At 27.2% G+C, this 19,856-nt stretch overlaps 1 protein-coding gene across 1 annotated transcript; it reads right to left on the bottom strand.

Annotated features, from left to right (window-relative positions):
* Positions 1-28: 28 nt before the first annotated feature.
* LOC112591461 (cytochrome P450 4C1-like) lies at positions 29-19,235 on the bottom strand. Its single transcript, XM_025335297.1, has 10 exons — positions 18,423-19,235; positions 9,849-9,955; positions 6,720-6,810; positions 3,710-3,968; positions 3,243-3,369; positions 3,051-3,129; positions 2,881-2,990; positions 2,498-2,738; positions 1,692-1,871; positions 29-342 (listed from the first exon to the last, which is right to left on the bottom strand). Exons 1-10 carry the CDS (start codon positions 18,592-18,594, stop codon positions 182-184), a joined length of 1,527 nt encoding a protein of 508 aa, XP_025191082.1. The 5' UTR covers positions 18,595-19,235; the 3' UTR covers positions 29-181.
* Between the last annotated feature and the right edge of the window lie 621 nt (positions 19,236-19,856).

Genomic DNA, 19,856 nt, shown 5'->3' with positions numbered 1-19,856 from the left:
TTTATATACCTAATTAATAATGATGATAAAAAAAAAAAAAATATCCAATGCATAAAAACTTAAAAAATAATACCAATATAATTAAAAACTTAATACTTAAATACAGTTAACATTACGCAGTGGAAATAGTCAATACAAAATGAATGTATTTATTATAAAGTCTGTGAGCACAAAGATAGATTTACGTCCGTTTTTCAAGTGTCACATTGATTCCATTCAGTGCATTCAATACGATTTCACCGACAAGGCCTAACTTTTCTTCTGGGTCTAATGACTTAACTCTGTACGATTTTATCACTGTAGCAACAGCAATTTTGAGTATAAGCAATGCAAACTTTTTTCCTAAAACAAATCATTAAAATACGATATAGATACAGTATAAGTGATAAGTACATCGTAACAGTGGGGCAACAAAAGGGAGTGGACTCTGGATCTGGATCCTCCTCCTTTGGCACATAAATTAATATCATAACTCGAATAAATTTTAATTAAGTACAATATATATATATTATTATACTGTTAAAAATTAAAATTTTTAATCTAATTAAAAATATATTATTTAATATTCTTTAGTAGTGATGCATTCACTTTAATTAATATGAAGGTGGTTTATATTGTCAGACCACCATGAAAAATTCTTGGTTGAGCCACTGCATTGTAGGTTTTGTTAAATATTTGGTTCCGTGTACGTATTTAGTTATGTTGCAGTGACTAGCATGATTAGACAAAATACTTTTTTATACCGTTGATAATCAATATTCAAATACTTTAAAAAAGATACTAATTTGAATATGATGTACTCAAATACTTAATATTTTATGATAATATAGCATTCCCAAAGTAATCATAAAAAATAATTCAAATATTTTTGGCATAGCAAAGAAGATAACAAATTGAAAAACAATAATACGATTTAACTGTATTATAGAAAGTATTATAAGATTGACGAAAATAAAATAATTAAAAATATTGATAAATATATTATATCAAATAAAAAAATTTATTTGTTCAGAGGGATCAATAATTTGAAAAGTTTTTGGAATCATACCCCCAAGTATGGAAACTTAACTCATTTTATACTTGATTTACTAACTACTAAATCGTTTATTATCATATCATCTTAAATTGTTTTTGTTTATTACATGAATATATTATAAATTTGGTAAAAAAAAATATTTTCATTTTCAACAAACATTAATTAGCTACTTAAACGTAAACATGCAAGTATAATGTTGAACTGCTTATTTTTATTTTAAAAGTTCATTCTAATAATGTTTTAAAATAAAAAATGTATTCTAAAAAAATTTAAATAAATATAAATCAGATTACATTGGTCATTGTATTATTATATTAAAAAATATAAATATAAATGTATTAATATTTAACGACTTAATTATTCTAATAATTTGAATATTATAAGAATAATAATTCAATAACACAATTACATAAAAAAATATATAGATGTTATTTTAAAAATGTGTGCAACATGCTTATTGGAGAATGAATTGCGATTTTTATAAGAATTTTATCTGATTAAATCATAAAAAAATAAACATGAATGATCGCATCACAATTTTTTATGGATATTTAATAGATTTCTTCACGACTCTATTAAAACCCTATTTTTTTTCTTTGCATTTTATCATCAAAATGACAAAACATAAATGAGGTTTTAATGTTTTATTACTTACCAATACAATTCCTCGATCCTGCACTAAATGGTATATAGGAATAAGGATGTTGATCGTTTTTGTTTTCCTTTAAAAATCTATCAGGGTCAAACTTTTTCGGGTTTTCAAAATGTTTTTCATTTCTGTGTAAAGCAAACACATTTATGAAAATCGACGTCCCTGGCAAAATAGTGTGATCACCTGCAAACATTTATTCACAATAAAAATATCATGTAAACAGTTAAATATTTATAAGAAGGAAAACATTCTTTCTACGCAGTTCGGATATGACACTGACACACTGTTTTTGAATGGCGATTGTCTGTAGCTAGGTAGTAGGTAAAATATGTATTATCATATTCAATTTATTATAACAATAATTACAATCGTTTTTAAAATCAAGTTTGTAAGGAAATGTTTTCTTTTGCAATGAATAAATAACTGAATAGTGATTTATGTTAAGATCGTGTTAATACATAATTTGTTTTTTAAAAAATGATTTCAGTTATTGTATTGTAAAATGCAGTTGAAAAATAATAGTATTATACGTAATGTATACAATAAATAAACATAAATATAATATATTATATTAAGTACCTATTGTTTATTATATAAGGGCTTAAGAATTTTTTTACACGTGTTTTTTTTTCCGTTTTTTCATAATGCTATAGATACATAATATTATATTAACATATTCTATGACTATACTAAATTTGAAATTGAAAACAATTTTTCAATAAAAAAAATACTGATTTTTCTAAGTTTAAGTCTCATAACTAAATATTTATAGAATATTTTTTGTCTTGAATTGTATAATATTTTCTTACCGATTGAGAGTGGTTCGTAAATTTGTCTACCGATAAATGGGACGGTTGGGTAAAGTCGTATCACCTCTTTAATAGTTCTTTCCAAATAATCAAGGCTGTTTAAAATTGTTGATGATAATTTTGCAGTGCCGAAATTCGGGATTTTTTCGTCTAATTCTTCCAATATACGATCTTGTACATGTGGATGTTGACCCAAAACATACATAATCCAAGAAAAAGTGACGGAACTCGTGTCAACTCCCTGAAAAAAAAACAACGTAATACTATTAAAAATAAATGAAGGTATTTCTATATAATTTATAATTAACTCTATAGAATACTATATTAACTAAAATTCAGTTTTTTTTAATTTTGGATATTTTTGTTTAAAATGTTATGCTTACCGCAAACATGAAAGTATCAACTTCTTCTTGAATATCGTTGTCACTCAGAACTTTTCCATCCTTAGATGCTTCTAACAATAAATCCAATAATGCTTTATTATATTTTTTACCTAAGGATAAAATAAAATTATTAGAACGCTATCAACAATGTGTCACAATTTAACTTTTACCGTGATGAATTTCATTTTTATTCGCATCTGACATTTGGTTATTGAATAATTTATAATTATCCTTCCTCTCTTTTAAAACCTGTAATAAATTAAAAATATCTACTGTCATAATATAAAAATGTACCTACTAAACTCTAACTAATAATTATAAATTATAATACTGCAAACAATAGTTATTTTCAATGGAATTACCTTTTTTGTAAATGTATGTATAACGTCTATACACGCATTTTGTCTTTTACTAAGTGATGTTAAGTTGAACAAAAAATTTGGTTTCAACCACGGTGTTATAAACCGTTTCTGCATGATTGCGGTAAGCCTGAAATCAAAAATTGAAACTTTTATATTAAATTTGAAAGAGATAATTTTTATAATAACTCATTATTAATATTATATTTTTAATAAACTATGAATATATATACTTTTTTTTAAATCGATCATAAATAAATGTAAATTTAAGTATTATAAACTAACAGTTAATGATTAAATTATGTTATTTTGTCATGACATATTTTTCATTGTACACGAAATTTTGTGTTTACATCACAGTTCACTGTTAATTTTTTAGAATTTCAAATAGTTAATAGTTGTAAACAATAATGGATTTTAGTTTATCAATTTCAACTAAAAAGTTGGTTTGTGCTTAAAATTCTACTCACTCGTCCAAAGCTTTAACGTATTCCAACTGAGAATTTTCCTGCGAATTGATCTCGTAGCCCATAGCCGTTATACCGATGATATCTAGCGCAGCCAATTTTGCGTAAGGCTTTATATCGAATCCTGTAACGTTATCGAGCTCTTTTCTTAACACTTTCACTAAAGTTTTACACTTTGTTTCTATTAATGGTAAAAATTCTTCGAGAATACTTGAATGAAACGCTGGAGTCAATAATTTCCTTCTCATTTGCCATTTTGATCCTAAATTGAAAAATGTATAATGAATGTGGTTATTATTTTACATAAAAAATATATTTAATATATTTATACACATAAATAAACTAGTATATAATTTATTTACTAAACAAAAAAATATATTATTTTATTTTTTATTTTTTTACTGTTCATTTTTTGATATTTATTTATCAACGGATAAATTATTTCTGTGTAACCGAAGCGACATACCCACGTGAACAAAAATATCAAAAATCATTTAAAATTTACTATTGCTTAACATAACAATTGTACATTTTGCAAGCACATTTTCTTCGCTCGTATCCAGTTACAAAACTTAGTATTGTTTGTATGCAGTATGTAAATTTTTCGATTTTGTATTGGTAATATCGCATGGTTTCCAAAAGCAAGAACCATTGTTGAATACTTAACAAAATTATTATGTAGAATATATTTCTTACTAGTTTTTTTTTTATGAATTTGCAATTTATATAAATTGTTCGTGTTTTATAGTCTTTATCATAATTCATTATATATAAAAAAATATAACAACATTAGTTCTTTTTTAATTTGATCATGAAAAAATATTCTATGCTTATAGTTTTGATATTTTTAACTTTAAAAATATTAATGTTGTATGATAAATCAATTATAATCCGATGCTTGATAACTTGAAATTCTGTATAAAGTTGAAAATAAGTATTTAATGTATTAAATTGAATTGTACAGAATTATATGTAGCCATGTAGGCAAATTAATTTTCTAGTGAAAAAAGAAACAATCAAGTTATAGAGAGTTAAATTATTATTCTAAAACTTAAATATTTCTAAAAATAGAAAAGAAAAATATACATTTCAAATTTATGTATTCTTAGAATTGTTGATAAATTTCATAGTCATATTTTTATACAATATTTAATATAAATAAACACGAATAATTAATTTAAAGCTTTCATTTTTTTTTTATCGTAACTCTTAATTAGTGCTTCACTGGTGTATACTAGTTTTTAATGGATACCACTTAACATTTTAAACTATAGGTCCGCAATAAACTTATTCTGCTCAAAAAATCTATATACTGAGACATGAAAGCTCGTTAGTCATTATACTTTGAATTATGATACTAACGTCAACATTTATTGTTGTGGTAATGTTTGACCTTGAATGCAAATAGTAGCAAACAGAAGCCACAGCTAACCTGTGACTATACGAACCATACTTACGACGGGTCAAGGACACGTTTTATGCGCTTTACGTTTCTGACCTACTTAGTACTTTTATTGCCATCTAAAATTATTAGTAATTTAATTGTTTATATAATAATAATTGTGTAAGCTTGTGTGAAATATAATTAATCGAAAACAATCTGATCATCAATAATTAGAGCACATGAAATCTTATAATACGGTCAAGTAATCCACCACTGATCGTGAATTATAATATGACTGATGAGTAAATGCAATGCAGTTAATCAAATAAATCTATGCAATAGTTTTTCGTTTCATTTTTCTAATAAGTTTTTAAAAAGTATCTAATTAACAAACTTAATATTTTCAAAATACCTAATGAGAGTTGTTATATAACATGTTAAAATAGATAAATAATATTTTATTTTTAAATTATTTTTCTTACTTATAAGGTTATAAACAGTAAATTGTATAATTATTATTAACTACTTATATAATTACCAAGATATTACAATTATATAATTCAAGGTATCATATAGCTATTGAACTAGTGAAATAGGAAATTAAATCGAATAACAAAACTTTAGCCTTTAGATGTTTTTAAACTGGTCATTATACAATATTAATCTATTAAATTGGGTACGAATTGAATTTAAGTTATGATCATTTTTGCATTCTTTATTGTTTATAACTTATTAGGTTTCATTAATTGATTCTTCATCTACAAGGATCCAAAAACTCTAATTTTCTAATACTAATGACTAATTAGAAATAGTTACTTAAGACTATTGAACGGTTTATCATTAAAAAAAAAAAAAATGTAATAAAAAAATTATAGACTCATTGTAAGCCCATATCAAAAATGAATAACTTTAATAAAGAGTATCAAAGTTTGCATTATTCTTAGAGCAGAAATAATCAGTATAGTTATTAAAATAGTACAGTGAAATAATTGTCTAGGCGTTGCACCGCGGTGTTTTTGGGTAGCTCATTAAAATATAATTATTGCTCGGGCAGAGTAATATTTACCAGTCAGATTAAATTGTGAGCATTATAACTTAAATTATAAAAATGTAATTAAATTACCATCTTAACCTTATATATATATTTATATGTACAATAGATCGATATTGAAAGTTTAATACGCCGTTTGTGTTTTTTATTCACCTAATTTATTTATTATTTTACTTGAAGCTCCATAACAATAATTACCATATTGTGCATTAAATATTATAAACAATAAAATCTATTTTCAAATTAAATAATATACTCTTTTATGATGTAGGTACCAAAGTTATTTGAATTATAATGCATTCGCATATTTTATACAATGTAAATTTATTGCATTATTACTTAACTAATACGTTAATAGAATTCCCTTAAGGAGAACAATAATGCGGTGTTATAATAATTGATATAAAATTTAATCTCATTTTATTGTATAGTCATATAGAATAAAAATATCAATATAAACTATAGGGTATTGATAGATAGATTAATTTTTTTTTTTTAGACAAATAATTAACTATAATCTATATATTACTACTACTTTTTGTGTGTAAATTATTATTATTTTTTTAAATTATTTTTACCTGAGCTTGTCACTAGTCCTGTACCGATAAATGGAAGTAGAAGATTATATTCTAAATTCTTGTCAATATGAGTTTTCGAGTTCAAAACTTGCTGAAATAAAAGTTAAAAATTAAAATTTTATAATTTTTTATACATTAATTATAAATGCAAACCAATATATAAATACTTTGATTCAAAAACATATGTTAAAAGGTACGTAATTATTTACTCGTAATAAGTATAAAACTCAACCAGATATGATAGAAATTAACTACCCATATTTAAAAATTAAAGAAAATTTACTCAAATATAAGATTTTTTATTAATAGTTTTTTTTTTACAGTAAAGGTACAATTAATACCTCTTAATCAGTGAGCTTCCACATTTTTTTTATAAATTTACACAAGATTAATATATATATTTATACTGAGCAATTGATTGATTGTGCATTTGTTATAGTTTACCAGTACTTAATGTATTGATTTCTGTAATTTTACTAAGTAAGTGAATTTTTTTATTTTTTGAATAGACTGATATGTTTGTAAACATAAAGTAAAATAAAGTCTCTTTTTTTAGTTAAATTAACATGATATTAAATTTAATATCAATATTATAGGTAGGTATGTAGATTATACAAAATTTATAAAATCGACAAACCTATAATTTTAGAGCTTACAAGTACAACTTAACATAAATTTAATTAATCAGCAAAAAAATATGTGCATAATATGTGTTAAAACTTATAATCAATAAGATAATAACGTAATATTCTTATTTTAATAAAGAATAATCGGATATTATCTTAATTAATTAACTTTGGAGTAGGTACCAACTACATTACCATAATATTGTTAAATTCACACGAAGATTGTGAAAATTATGAATTCAACAAATTAATACGGTAAACGGTAAACATAAATAACTATTATTAGATATTTATAACTTTTATTAGAATTTTTAGTATTTTCATGTCACGTATATAATAGATAATTATTATAATAATATAAAGTAGTGTCATTAACACAAAAGTAGTATCTGATGATAAACTCAATATAACACAAGGAAGGTCGTTAACGAATACGAAATTTTACCATTAGCTACAGCAATAATTGGTATTGATGTATTTTTTTTTCGATTGGCACGTGCAATCGTACGCGACCTAAATACAGTGAAGCATTACCTACAAAATAAGTTGACAATAAATACATGTGGATAGCATAATGAAACAACTATAAATCTATACTATTTTTATAATATAGTATTTAAAATGAATATGAAATGATTAAATAATAATTAACTGATGAAATTATTACTCTACAAATGAACTGCACTGTTCAATAATATATTGGACTGAGAGATAACTGGATAAATTGCGGCTACCCCTAAGTGATGAATAAAATATCTCTGAAAATAATGATTGTATATTAGATATTATAACAGTTTTATTGAAAATCAAAGCTTTAATATAATATTACTATGTAACATTATGACTAAATTTCCAAATTCATAAAAATGAGAAATTTAATTTTTCTTAGTCAAAAATAACCGGTTATACCCCATAATGCTGATTAGAATTTCTGTTTATGTATATGCAAAAATATCTATAATTTAATAGTGTAATATAGATATATTATATAGTTTGAATAAAAAACATGTTTTGCTTGTATTTTGAATTTTAATACACATAAATAAGCAAAAATTATAATCTAAAAATAACGTTGAAATTTAATATTTTTCTTATTTGAAAATGTGATAACAATTTAAAAAACATTTTTGTCTGGAAAAAAATTTTATTATGATAATCATGTGCTGTTGTATATTATACTACGATAACATTAAAATTTTAGGCCCCATCACGATTATGGTTATAATGAGGTCCACTATCTTAATGAAGATTAAACAAAAATTTAAATTTAAGGCAAAATGTTAATAGATATATACTTTAAAATATAATAATTTTTTAGAAACCCACTGACAGATTTTTCTTTCGTTCAACCAAAACTAACGATTTGTTTGTTATACATTTTACTTTTATTCAAACCAATATTCATTTTAAATATTTAGGTCACACCGTTTAATATAAATAATATGTTTGCAATACACTCTAAATTTATAATACACAATATCGTGTAGTTTATTGTTAAGCTTTTTTTGGAAGTAGTACTCGATAACAGCTTAAATTTTAGAGGTGGCGGAAGGGAAAAAACTCCTTTGCTTTTTTTTTTTTAGAATTTTTATTAATGTTGTACTAAAAAGTAATTAAAACGATACATCATTTTATTTTATAAAATATTTTTTAAACATAAGTATTTACATTGTGTTTATAATTTTTATTAAATAAAATATTTAATTTAAATTTGATAAATTAATCAATTTATAAGTATTTTGCTATTGTAAAGCATCTATTATAAAATAAAGTTGAACTGTAATTTTAAAAAAAAATGTATAAATCTTTATATACATTTAAATTATTTTGAATTAGAGTATTGTTCAAAAATATATATTTTAATCACTCATAATAATAGTCGTTACTGACATAGATACTCGTATATTGTATTTATTTATTCAAGGATATGATAGCACTTCCAATAGTTAGATCGAGTACAATAATTTCAAAAGATGCAATTTTCTAAGATTCTAAGATTCTTTTTTTTTATTTTCCACTATTATCACTAGATTTACAGACAATGTATCAATTAAATTTTAGTAAATAACGCCACCTTATTAAATTAACAGACAATTTTAATAAATAATGCCTATTCATTGATTTAACAGATAACAATATGGTGCATAATAATTTTATGATAAAAATAAATCTTATTGACAATATTTAGTATCATAATTATTATAATAAATAAAAAAATATATTATAGAAATCATTAATGAAAATCGATATTATTTATTTGTATTCATTATTATTGTAGTTTATAAATTTAAATTAATAACAAAGAATCATATAAATCAATACGAATAAACATACCAATACGTGATTCATGGTAAATTGTCATTATTATTATATTTTCAAGTAACCAATACTAATCTATACACTTGTCGAACTAATAATTCTATTGTATCCCATTTAAAATATTTCCATAAATTAATTCAATAAAAAAATTTCCATTTAAAAATTAATAATTTATTATTATTACCTGAATATGGTCAGCGTCAGCCATTGCAATGAATGGTCGAAGACCGATCCACAGCTGATACGTGTCTCCAAATTTTGAATGCCATTTGAGTAAAAGTCTAAAGAAATCTGTAAAAGGAAAATAATAAAATCGATTAACAATATGTATTTGCGTAGTATATAACCAGTATAGGGACTGCATGTATTAGAAAACTGTGCGTTTTATAACAGTGAAAATTATTTAAGTCGATCGAGTATGTATTTTATAGAGTATATTATGCATTGCTGGCAAAAGTGAAGGGGCGCACAAAATAAACACTTAGGAATAAGTGTGTGTTAAAAAGAGTTGAAATGTGTTTTCGAAATGCTTTCAGGTTTGAACTTTGAAGGTTATCCGTTCTACGTGTTCAATCATCCCGATCTAAATTAAAGTTGTATCGTGATTATAAATCGTCGGATAAAAGTTTTCAAAATTTCGTTTCTTGGCCAACCCCAATATATATATACTTATTATATCATATAAGAGATTTAAAGGCCGGTATAGAGTACCGCGATATTTGTGACTGAATAAATTTACAGGTCTAATAATATATATATATATATATATATATATATACTACGCGTATTACTATAGATATCTCTGTCTCTACTGGAGTATATCGTACAAGTGCTCTGATCAGTGTATTGCATATTGTTTTATTATACCGAAATACTATTATTGTTGTGCGGCATAAAAGATACACAATTCATTGCGCAATGGTTTGTTTATGTAATTCGCGAATATAACAATCGAACGCGAGCGCAGTTTGGTTTTTACCGAGAATAAGTCCCGTTACACAGAAACAGTGTAATAATAATATATAATATTATATATTATTATGTACATGGTGCGTATTATTGTTATTGGAAAATAATGTCGAAAATACGCGTGCAATTTTTTTCTCCGTCGGAGGCCCTCCGGAAGCTCGGAACGCCGAACGAGGAGAGCGGACGACCGAAGACGACACACGCTGTTTGGTCACGTTCGAAATCGTCTTCTTCCGCTGTACAGTGGCGGACTGCTCGTCAGAGATAATATCCGCTGCGGACGGGATATCGTCTACGAACCATTCGCGGTATAACCGTTTTATCGACCGCCGGAACAGCGGAAGGGAATGAATCGCAGTGTGCGCACCTAAGTGCAGACTTGCAGACTATTCTTCCGTATTTTCGATCACTTCCTGTAGTCACATTATCAACGCTAAAACACTGTTCAACGCCAATTTTTTAAACCGCCGGTCACCCGCAGCCATCACGTTCCCCGCCCCCAATCAAAACCGCGGAGGTGGTCTGAAACGACCATCGCGTTAGCACGACGATGGCACGGACCGTCCGAGCGATGGCCGCCTGTCAGCGGCGTTGCTGATGGTCGGAGGAGTGACAGTTGAAAACGCCGCTGCAGTAGACCGGATAAGTTCAGCGGCGGCGGAAGCGGAACCGGAAGCCCGCGCATAGATGCCGGACAAGCGGAACAACGATCAAGGTGCGCTCTGCCGTCGTTCGTCGGCGACGGCACGAGCAGCGGTGAAGCGGACACGGTGCTGAGTCGACCCGACCGTCAACCGGTACCTGGTGAGACCGCGGCGTACTACGAAAACCGCGTGACGTACCGAGAGAAACCCGCGGCGGTCAGCGCGCTGCGCCGGCGGAGGCCCGTGCCGGTGCAGAGGGTCGGCCTGCTGCCGTACTACGTCCGACGCGTGGACTTTGAAGACGGCGCCCGTCGGCCGCCCGACGACGGCACCGCGGTGTCGATGACGGCCGATGACGTCCGCCGAGTGCTCCAGCGGGTGTACTCCGAAGGTGTGATCGCGGGCGGCGTGGCCGCCGCGAAGGCGACGGACTTCGGTTCAAAGGTTTTGCCGCTCAAAGGTACAGTACACCGCTTATAATACATACAACTTGACTCGTCATCGCGCCGTCGTATATTATTATTATTATTATTATTATTATTATTACGATCGTTTAAATTATTATTGTCGGTGCTCTCGGTGGTGGTTATTAAACGAGAAGTATTAAAACGTTCGCTTTTCACAAGCACCCTGATAACGCCGACATATACGTATATTCGTATAATATATGACCGCGCAAACACTAAAAACCGGGAAATATGTTAAAAACATTTTCATTTTTAGTCGTTTTTATTTACGTGATTAGTATACTTTTAATGTTATGATTTGCTTATGTTTTTCCATAAATACCTAAAAGATGCGTATAGGTGACCGCGGAATCGAACCAAATAAAATAGAAAATAAATCGGTTTAAAATTGTAGGTATGATCGTATAAACCTACAGTACATCTTACATAATCAAATGTATAAGTACCTAACTTGTAATATTTGTTTGATAACGACAAAATTATATAACAAAATAATAATCGTAAAAATAATTAATAATATATGTACCTAATTTAATAATAAGCCAATTAACATACTGATTTACAATTTACATATAATATTACATAATTTGTAATAATACGATTCCACTATGCCATAAATACTAACTACTGAATATAAATTATTTTTCAGGATGAAAAAGGACAAGCAATACTAATGCACTATATTAGAAGGCAACTATTCCAGTTATCTTTTACAAAAGAACTTAATAAGTATGATAGTATAAGATATATTATACTAATATTACTAAATTTTAAATAATTATTTAATGTTTTAATATTAATTATGCTAACTTGGTAAAAATATTTCTATTAATTATTCAACTTATAGTTATAATTTAGGTACTTATTTTTCGTTAGTTATATACCTATAATATAATTTCAAAAAGATTACATCAAACATTATAAATTATTTTTAGATTTGATTGAATAAAAGAATCTGTTGATTATACACTTTTTTGTTTATTAAAATAAAAATATTATCTGTATGATATTATTAGCCATTTAAACTTTTTTTTTTTATGCTTAACTCGCTAATTTATTGTTTCCAATATAATACATAGACAACCCATTTCTTCTTAAATTGTATTGTGATTATTATTTGAAAGGTGTGCATAAATACAACCATGACATTGGCGGTGTGTGCAAAATGCAGTCCCGTATTACTGTTTATTTCACTTTCTAAGTGCAACAATATTCAGCACTAAATTTGACCTATTAAAAAAAACATACGATATAAATAAATATTACCTTATTTATCATATTCCTTTTTTTTAACGTGTTCATAAGGCCACCATGTCAGACAGTCTGACATATATGTTTATTAATAATGAATTATAATTTGCAAAAATAAATGAACAAATACAATATATTTAAAGTAAATTATAATACCTATAAAGGTACATCTAACCAACTCAACAGATATATACTTTCTCTGGGTAATTTTTTCTGATAATCATCTTTCGTGTTTATAAAAACATGTTTTATTCATACGAAAGAGGAAATTATGACGTTTGTGGACTAAAATAAACAAATCAATTTGTAATCAACATATTAATTTCATATTCTCATACGTCACTATAATACACGTATAATATAGGTATATATTTATGCATTAATATTTATTATAAGTACCTATTATATTTTCAACTTTTCACTGAACAACATACATTTAATTTTTATGTTTAAAACCTAGTATTATTTTTCAAAATAAAATTTTATTAATATCAAAACTCAATATTGTACTCGTATAGCTAATTTAACGGAAAGTATCACATTATAATTTATATATTGTGTATTTATTTTTTTACGATTTAATTTAAACAAACCATAAGTTATTTGAGTATTCTATATTAATGACACTATTTTTAAAAATACCTAGATAGTTAGCTATTTCACTGTTGTCAATCACGATTATCAAAATATTTGGTAAAAAGAATATACCTTCCTTCTAAATTATAATGCTCAATTCTAACATTCGTTTAAAATATGTTTGGATTTTTGATAACTATTAGTTAAACATATTAATAAAAATGTATACCCTGAAGAGATATCATCAATAATATCATCAGCCAAATGTTTCTACGGGCGTCAAGTATATGCTATTAGATAGGTATGTAGTATTCTAAGTTATTCTTGACAAAAAATTATTATTATTATATTCATAATGGCATTATTTTTTACTTAAGCAATTCATTTGTTATTGAACACTACGTTTTCAAATTCTAAATAGGCAATAGTTAATATAAATAAAATAAGTAACTATTCAAATAATACAATTATAATTATAAATATTTGAATAAAAGAAAACAATGTGTAGTTATTCCAAGATACATTTGAGTGGTTAGTGCCTACAAACGAGAAGGTTAAAGATGATATAATTGGTATCTGCCAAGACAGAATTAGTTATGTTGGTATTTTATAATTTTTGATGTTAACATGTAAAAAATAACTAAAGATAAAAATATATTCAAGGGCGATCACAAAAACAGTTTCAGGGGGACTAAGGTTCGTTGATCTATAAAGATAATCGTTATTAAACTCTAGTTCTCGTAAAAATATTTACATAACAAAATTGATTTTTTAAATTTTGAATACAAAATATATTTATTATATATCACGTCATTATTATAAATTCATGGGGAGGAAAAACCCTTACCACCTGTTCTTTACCAGCAGACGCCCTTGGAACAATTTAGAAGAAACCTATCTATAGGTACAGGTTATGTTTAAGTGGTTTGTACTGATAAATAAATAGAATGTTATACGAAGATACCCTTTTTCTATTTAATAAATAGTTCCCATAAATATTTCCTCTTCTCAATATTTTATTATTAAAAATTTAATTATTAATAATGCTAACAAATTTATTATTGGCAATAATGGGGTATAGTAATTTTAATTGCTAAATTATTAATTAAATTTGGTTAAAGATATGAAAAAAAAAAATTTAATTATTTGAATATTCGTATAAAATATATTTTTATTTTGTAATTAATAATTAACAATTCAACAACTATATTATATACATATGTAACATATTTAATGTTATAATTTCTAAATAATATGTTTTCACTTTCTTAGTACCAATATATTTATTGTCTTAATTTTAATTTTTTAATAACAAAAAGAAAACGTAATTACATTATTTATCCACTATCTGTTTGCTTATCAATATATTATTATAAGCAAAAATAAATTGTACTGCCATTTAAATGATTTAAGTAAGAATAGTGATAGAAAAAAATCAAGTATGTAGTTTTAGTTTTTTTCAATTAAGGGCAATTGTAATTGAATTAATGACATGAATAAAATAATATTATTTTGATTAATTATTTAATTTTGCATTAAATTGCTTTAAAATAAATTATGAAATGTATGGATAATCAATATTTTTGAAATTCACATAGATATCTACATTATAAATTATAGTATCTATTATTATGTCGTAAATATCAAACCTTATCTTGGAATTTTTTTTTCATGCATACCATCGATATAGACTGTCTACGTAGCTACATGTTTCATTACAATTTAAAATACATACCCGGGTCATGAATATAAATCAATAAGTTGACTTAAAAATTATCAAAACGGTATGCAACTTAGATAGTAAACAATATAATATCACGTTCATTTTATAGTTATTTTTTATGAAATAAGAATTTTTATAGTATTTGAATTATTTATCAATAAAAATTACTCAAATCACTTAATATATTTAAAGGTAAATACATATATTACAGTTAGATATTTTTGTGTTTATTGAAAAAAAAATTTTTAAATAATTTACATTACCTATTATCACAACACTAGGTGATTAATTAACCAGAGTATAACATATAAACCATAGTTATAAATTTTATTATAATTGAGTAAATATTCTTACATATTTATAGTTACAGGCAATTTAAAAAATAAGTAAATGCAGGATCTAACACTAAATAGGAAATCTAAAACAATAACGACAAATTAATAAATACACTTCATATATGTCTATATAAATAACAAAATATAATAAAATTAATTACATTTATCTTTGACCTAACATAGTTATATAATATTATAAAAGTGCCTTACTAAAACAAAAACTAAATTAACCTCATTTATCTAAAGTAAACATTAAATATTGTATTATTTCCTTTATATTAAAAGTAAAACAATCAGATAATCGGTAGATTAATTTTTGGTTAATTTAAAGTTTGAACTAGTATTATTATAAAACTCAAGTACTTTTTAAAACAATTTTATCTCATTAGGTATTTAGTCTATATCTACGTCCTTCGTTTATCTATACTAGACATCTCAACTGTATTACTTGTTGGCTATCAATAGCTGATTAATCAACTGAACTACATATATTTAACCGATTCTCGTTCACCAAATACTTTTGTTTGTCCTATTTATTCAGATAATTGAAACTTGCATTTAGATGACGACCCACTCTAATTAAAACTTGGCTAAATTATTATAACGTACACATTACGTTATATTGTAAAGTATAATTTTATCAGACAATAATTGCACTAATGATACACAAATTTAAAAAAAATACATTAAATATATTATTATTATTAATTAGTGTAATTTATTACTGATTATTAAATGATAGTTTATAAATTTGATAAAATACTAAATATTTGTTTATACGAAGAATATTATTGTAGTTATAAAAATGGGTGTTTTATATCATAATTATATTACTTTTAATCATTTTTAAATTAAAATATAAGTATATCAAACACAAGTATACCAAATGCACAGGGCTTTCTACAAATTTAACACAAATCTTGTAAAATTGTTGAAAATTCATTCAACGGGTTAAAATTTTAATTTTTTATTTATATTACTAACTTAATTTTTAAATTTTATTATTTAAATTATACACTTTTTATGATTTAAATTATAAACAAAGAGATGGCTTATGGCGCTTAAGTCGAAATCATGATAGTCATTAATTACTTGTTATTTAGCGTTTAAATAATCTCAGCTGTTTGTACATTTTTAATTTAAATTTTTCTCACAACTAAGCACAACTCTTGTTTTATTATTCACAGTCATTTTATTTTTTTATAATTGTTAACAGTGTTAACATATACCTAATCTCTAAGTTTGTAACCTTTTTGAAAGAATAACGTGGTAAACGATACTAAAATACCTATTTTTTTAAAAAAACTGTTTTATATGTATATACATGTATATGTGCTATAATAATAAATAAATTTTATTAGGTAAAACTGTAAAAGTCATTATTTAATCGCGCAGTGTACATAATATTATATTTATTATCCTTATGATTGGACGATATTCGGCGGAGTTGTTAAGTGTCTCGAATTAATAATACTAATGTTTATTTGTCTTAATGCTCATAAAAACCTGCGTTTAAGCAGCTAATATTATTAAAAAGATTACCTACTATATTATAAATCATTCGATATCGCAACAGTCCTAACTCACGGAGTACTGTATAGGTATATCAACAGTACCTATATTAAAAATCGACGCACAGTGTTACCTGAAAAATGACGCGATTTTTTAACGGCGGGAAAAACAATTCTATATTATTTTATATAATATAAAATAAGTACTCACGTAATATTATAATTAAAAACTATTTTTTGTATAGTAACACAATAACGTGTCAATATATTTTATTTATTCATTGTAAACATTGTTGTAAACATAATATAGGTATACAATATAGGCAACTATAATATCGGATAGCATAAACAATGACTATATTAACATTTAATGAACCAATAGTGAGCTAATAATCACTTGACATGATTTAGTGGCCCATAATTGGTTCGTTAATTTTCCGTTTACTATTAAATTAATTTTTTTTTTTTATATATGCAACTCGGCAAAAGTGCATCAATACGTGATACGTTTTGTACTATAGATAGATATAAGAATTTAATACCAGGGAATAATATTAAAATACGCTAATTTTTATCGAAAAACTTAGATATAACTAAATATTTCAATAAAAATTATTATATACCCTTAAAAAATGAGATAATTTCTCTCGTCATAAAATTTTACATTTTCATACTTCTCAATAAATAACTTACACAGGAAATATTCGAACAAAAAAATTTTCACATATATCACACGCACACAATAGTATTGATATTATTGTACTCGAACCATAATAATTTGTTTAATATCCAATTAATTTATACTTATAAGTTATAAATTATAATACATTTTTTAGACTTTAAAGTGATAATATAATATATACAGTTATATAATATTTATCATACTAAAAGTTGTAACTATATGTGAAAATGTCAAAATATTTGTTTTGATCGAGCATTTTAATTTAAAATTTAAGTATATAACTCATTTTTGCAGTTAACACATTTCGTTTTCAATGACGATAATAACAAAACATACTTTGATTTGGTTTGCTACAAAGTCCATCTACCGTTAATGTATAATATATAAAAGAAAAATACTTAGATCGTTATGCATGATTTAGATTAAAAAAAAAAAAAAAAAAAAAATAAGAAAATATTAAAATTCCTCATCTTTTCGACCCAAGATTCAGCCCTGTTTGGTATACGTTCGAAATAAAAACTTACCACGCGACGGTACATACTATTGTAATATTACGTATAGAAAAGCGTTTATAACAGTCGAACGGAAATACCGACTTACCGGAAGCGGATCCGTTTAGCTGTAGTGCGTTGCCGAAGAGCGGCAGAGACGGTGGTCCAGCGATGGCACTGAACGAGGCGATGAATTTTCGCCTGCGAACCATGGGCCCGATGAGCGCGAAACCGACGAGCGCTACGACCATGTATATCAAAATCAACGTGGTGCCGTCCATTGTCGTTGGTTATGTACCGGCGCAGAGTACCGCAACAGTTACCGTGTTGATCGAGGACCGCGTGTCGGATATAATATAATATACCTGGTATATCGTGTTATTATTAAACCGCGGTAGTGTGTTGCAGCGGTAGTGCCCCGCGGGAATCAGGAACCGCCGTCGGCGCTGCGGCGCGGATCACGGGGTGCAGACTGCGGGCTGCACACGGCGGTACTACGCGTTTTTGAAACGCGGGTGGATGCGGCCGATGAGCGTCGTCGACGAGTCACGTGGAAACCGACGGAAGGACGAAAAAAGGATCTTTTCCTGATGTCTTGAAACGTATACGGCAATCGCCGGTGTGGGTACGCGCCGCGTGTGTGAGATTGAACGACTACGCGACGTTTTCACGCGGTTTGATGCGACGCGCGCAATATAATTATTATTATTTTTATTTTATCGTTGTAATAATAATAATTATTACGATGTGCAGCTATTTTGGACTGCAGTACGGACGCGATTTGTAAACGAGATGACGACGACGACGACGACGATAGTGGTGTGTCGGTCTGGTCGCAGTGCGTATACGGAAATTTTAACGAGATCGTAGGTTACCTACTCAACGCAGCCGGCATGACAAATTGCCGCCGATCTAGTGCGCACACGCTTTGCACGGCGCGCTCTTATATGCCCGGGCCGGGCCATCCCCATATTATTACATACGCACATACACGCGGCGGTCGGCGGTCGGCGGCCCGACCAACAACCCCTACTACACAACCGGACTTGGGCGCTTGACGCACGCGCCGCCGCCCCGGTCCCGTCCTCGCATTGTCGTGTATATGTTGTACGCACACACTCACACACACACACACACACACATACATCCGCGTGTATATACACTGAATATAATAATATATAATATAATATATATATATGTGTATAAGTACGTATTTGTTTGTGTGTGTGTGCGAGTATACACGGTATACACAACATATTATATTTTAAGGTAGGTACGCGTTTTTGTCCAACAGCACACACTGCACCGGAGCACACACATCGCAGGTGGCCCGTTGAGAGCACGTATAATATAATAACAATTTTTTTCCCAACACGCACATACCATCATCATCATCATCATCATCATCATATTATTATTATTATCACCATCACATACCTACCTCGCGTATTACAATAAATATAAATAATATACGAGTACCTATATATCTGCGAGGTATACACATCGTGTTTATGTGCTGTATTTTGCGAAGCGCATGCGTATT

The sequence above is a fragment of the Melanaphis sacchari genome, unplaced genomic scaffold (assembly GCF_002803265.2).
Source record: "Melanaphis sacchari strain LSU unplaced genomic scaffold, SCAv2.0 Contig134_pilon_pilon, whole genome shotgun sequence".
Lineage (NCBI taxonomy): Eukaryota > Metazoa > Arthropoda > Insecta > Hemiptera > Aphididae > Melanaphis > Melanaphis sacchari.
The sequence above is the reverse complement of the archived record's forward strand: the minus strand, read 5'-3'. Positions and strand labels throughout refer to the sequence as shown.

Excerpts from the sequence above, each read along its gene's own strand:
- LOC112591461 (XM_025335297.1), bottom strand. The coding sequence starts at position 18,594 with ATGGACGGCACCACGTTGATTTTGATATACATGGTCGTAGCGCTCGTC. Across the intron at positions 6,811-9,848 it reads CTGACGCTGACCATATTCAG|CAAGTTTTGAACTCGAAAAC; the intron begins GTAATAATAATA and ends CTTTTATTTCAG. Across the intron at positions 343-1,691 it reads AGGATCGAGGAATTGTATTG|GAAAAAAGTTTGCATTGCTT; the intron begins GTAAGTAATAAA and ends GATTTGTTTTAG.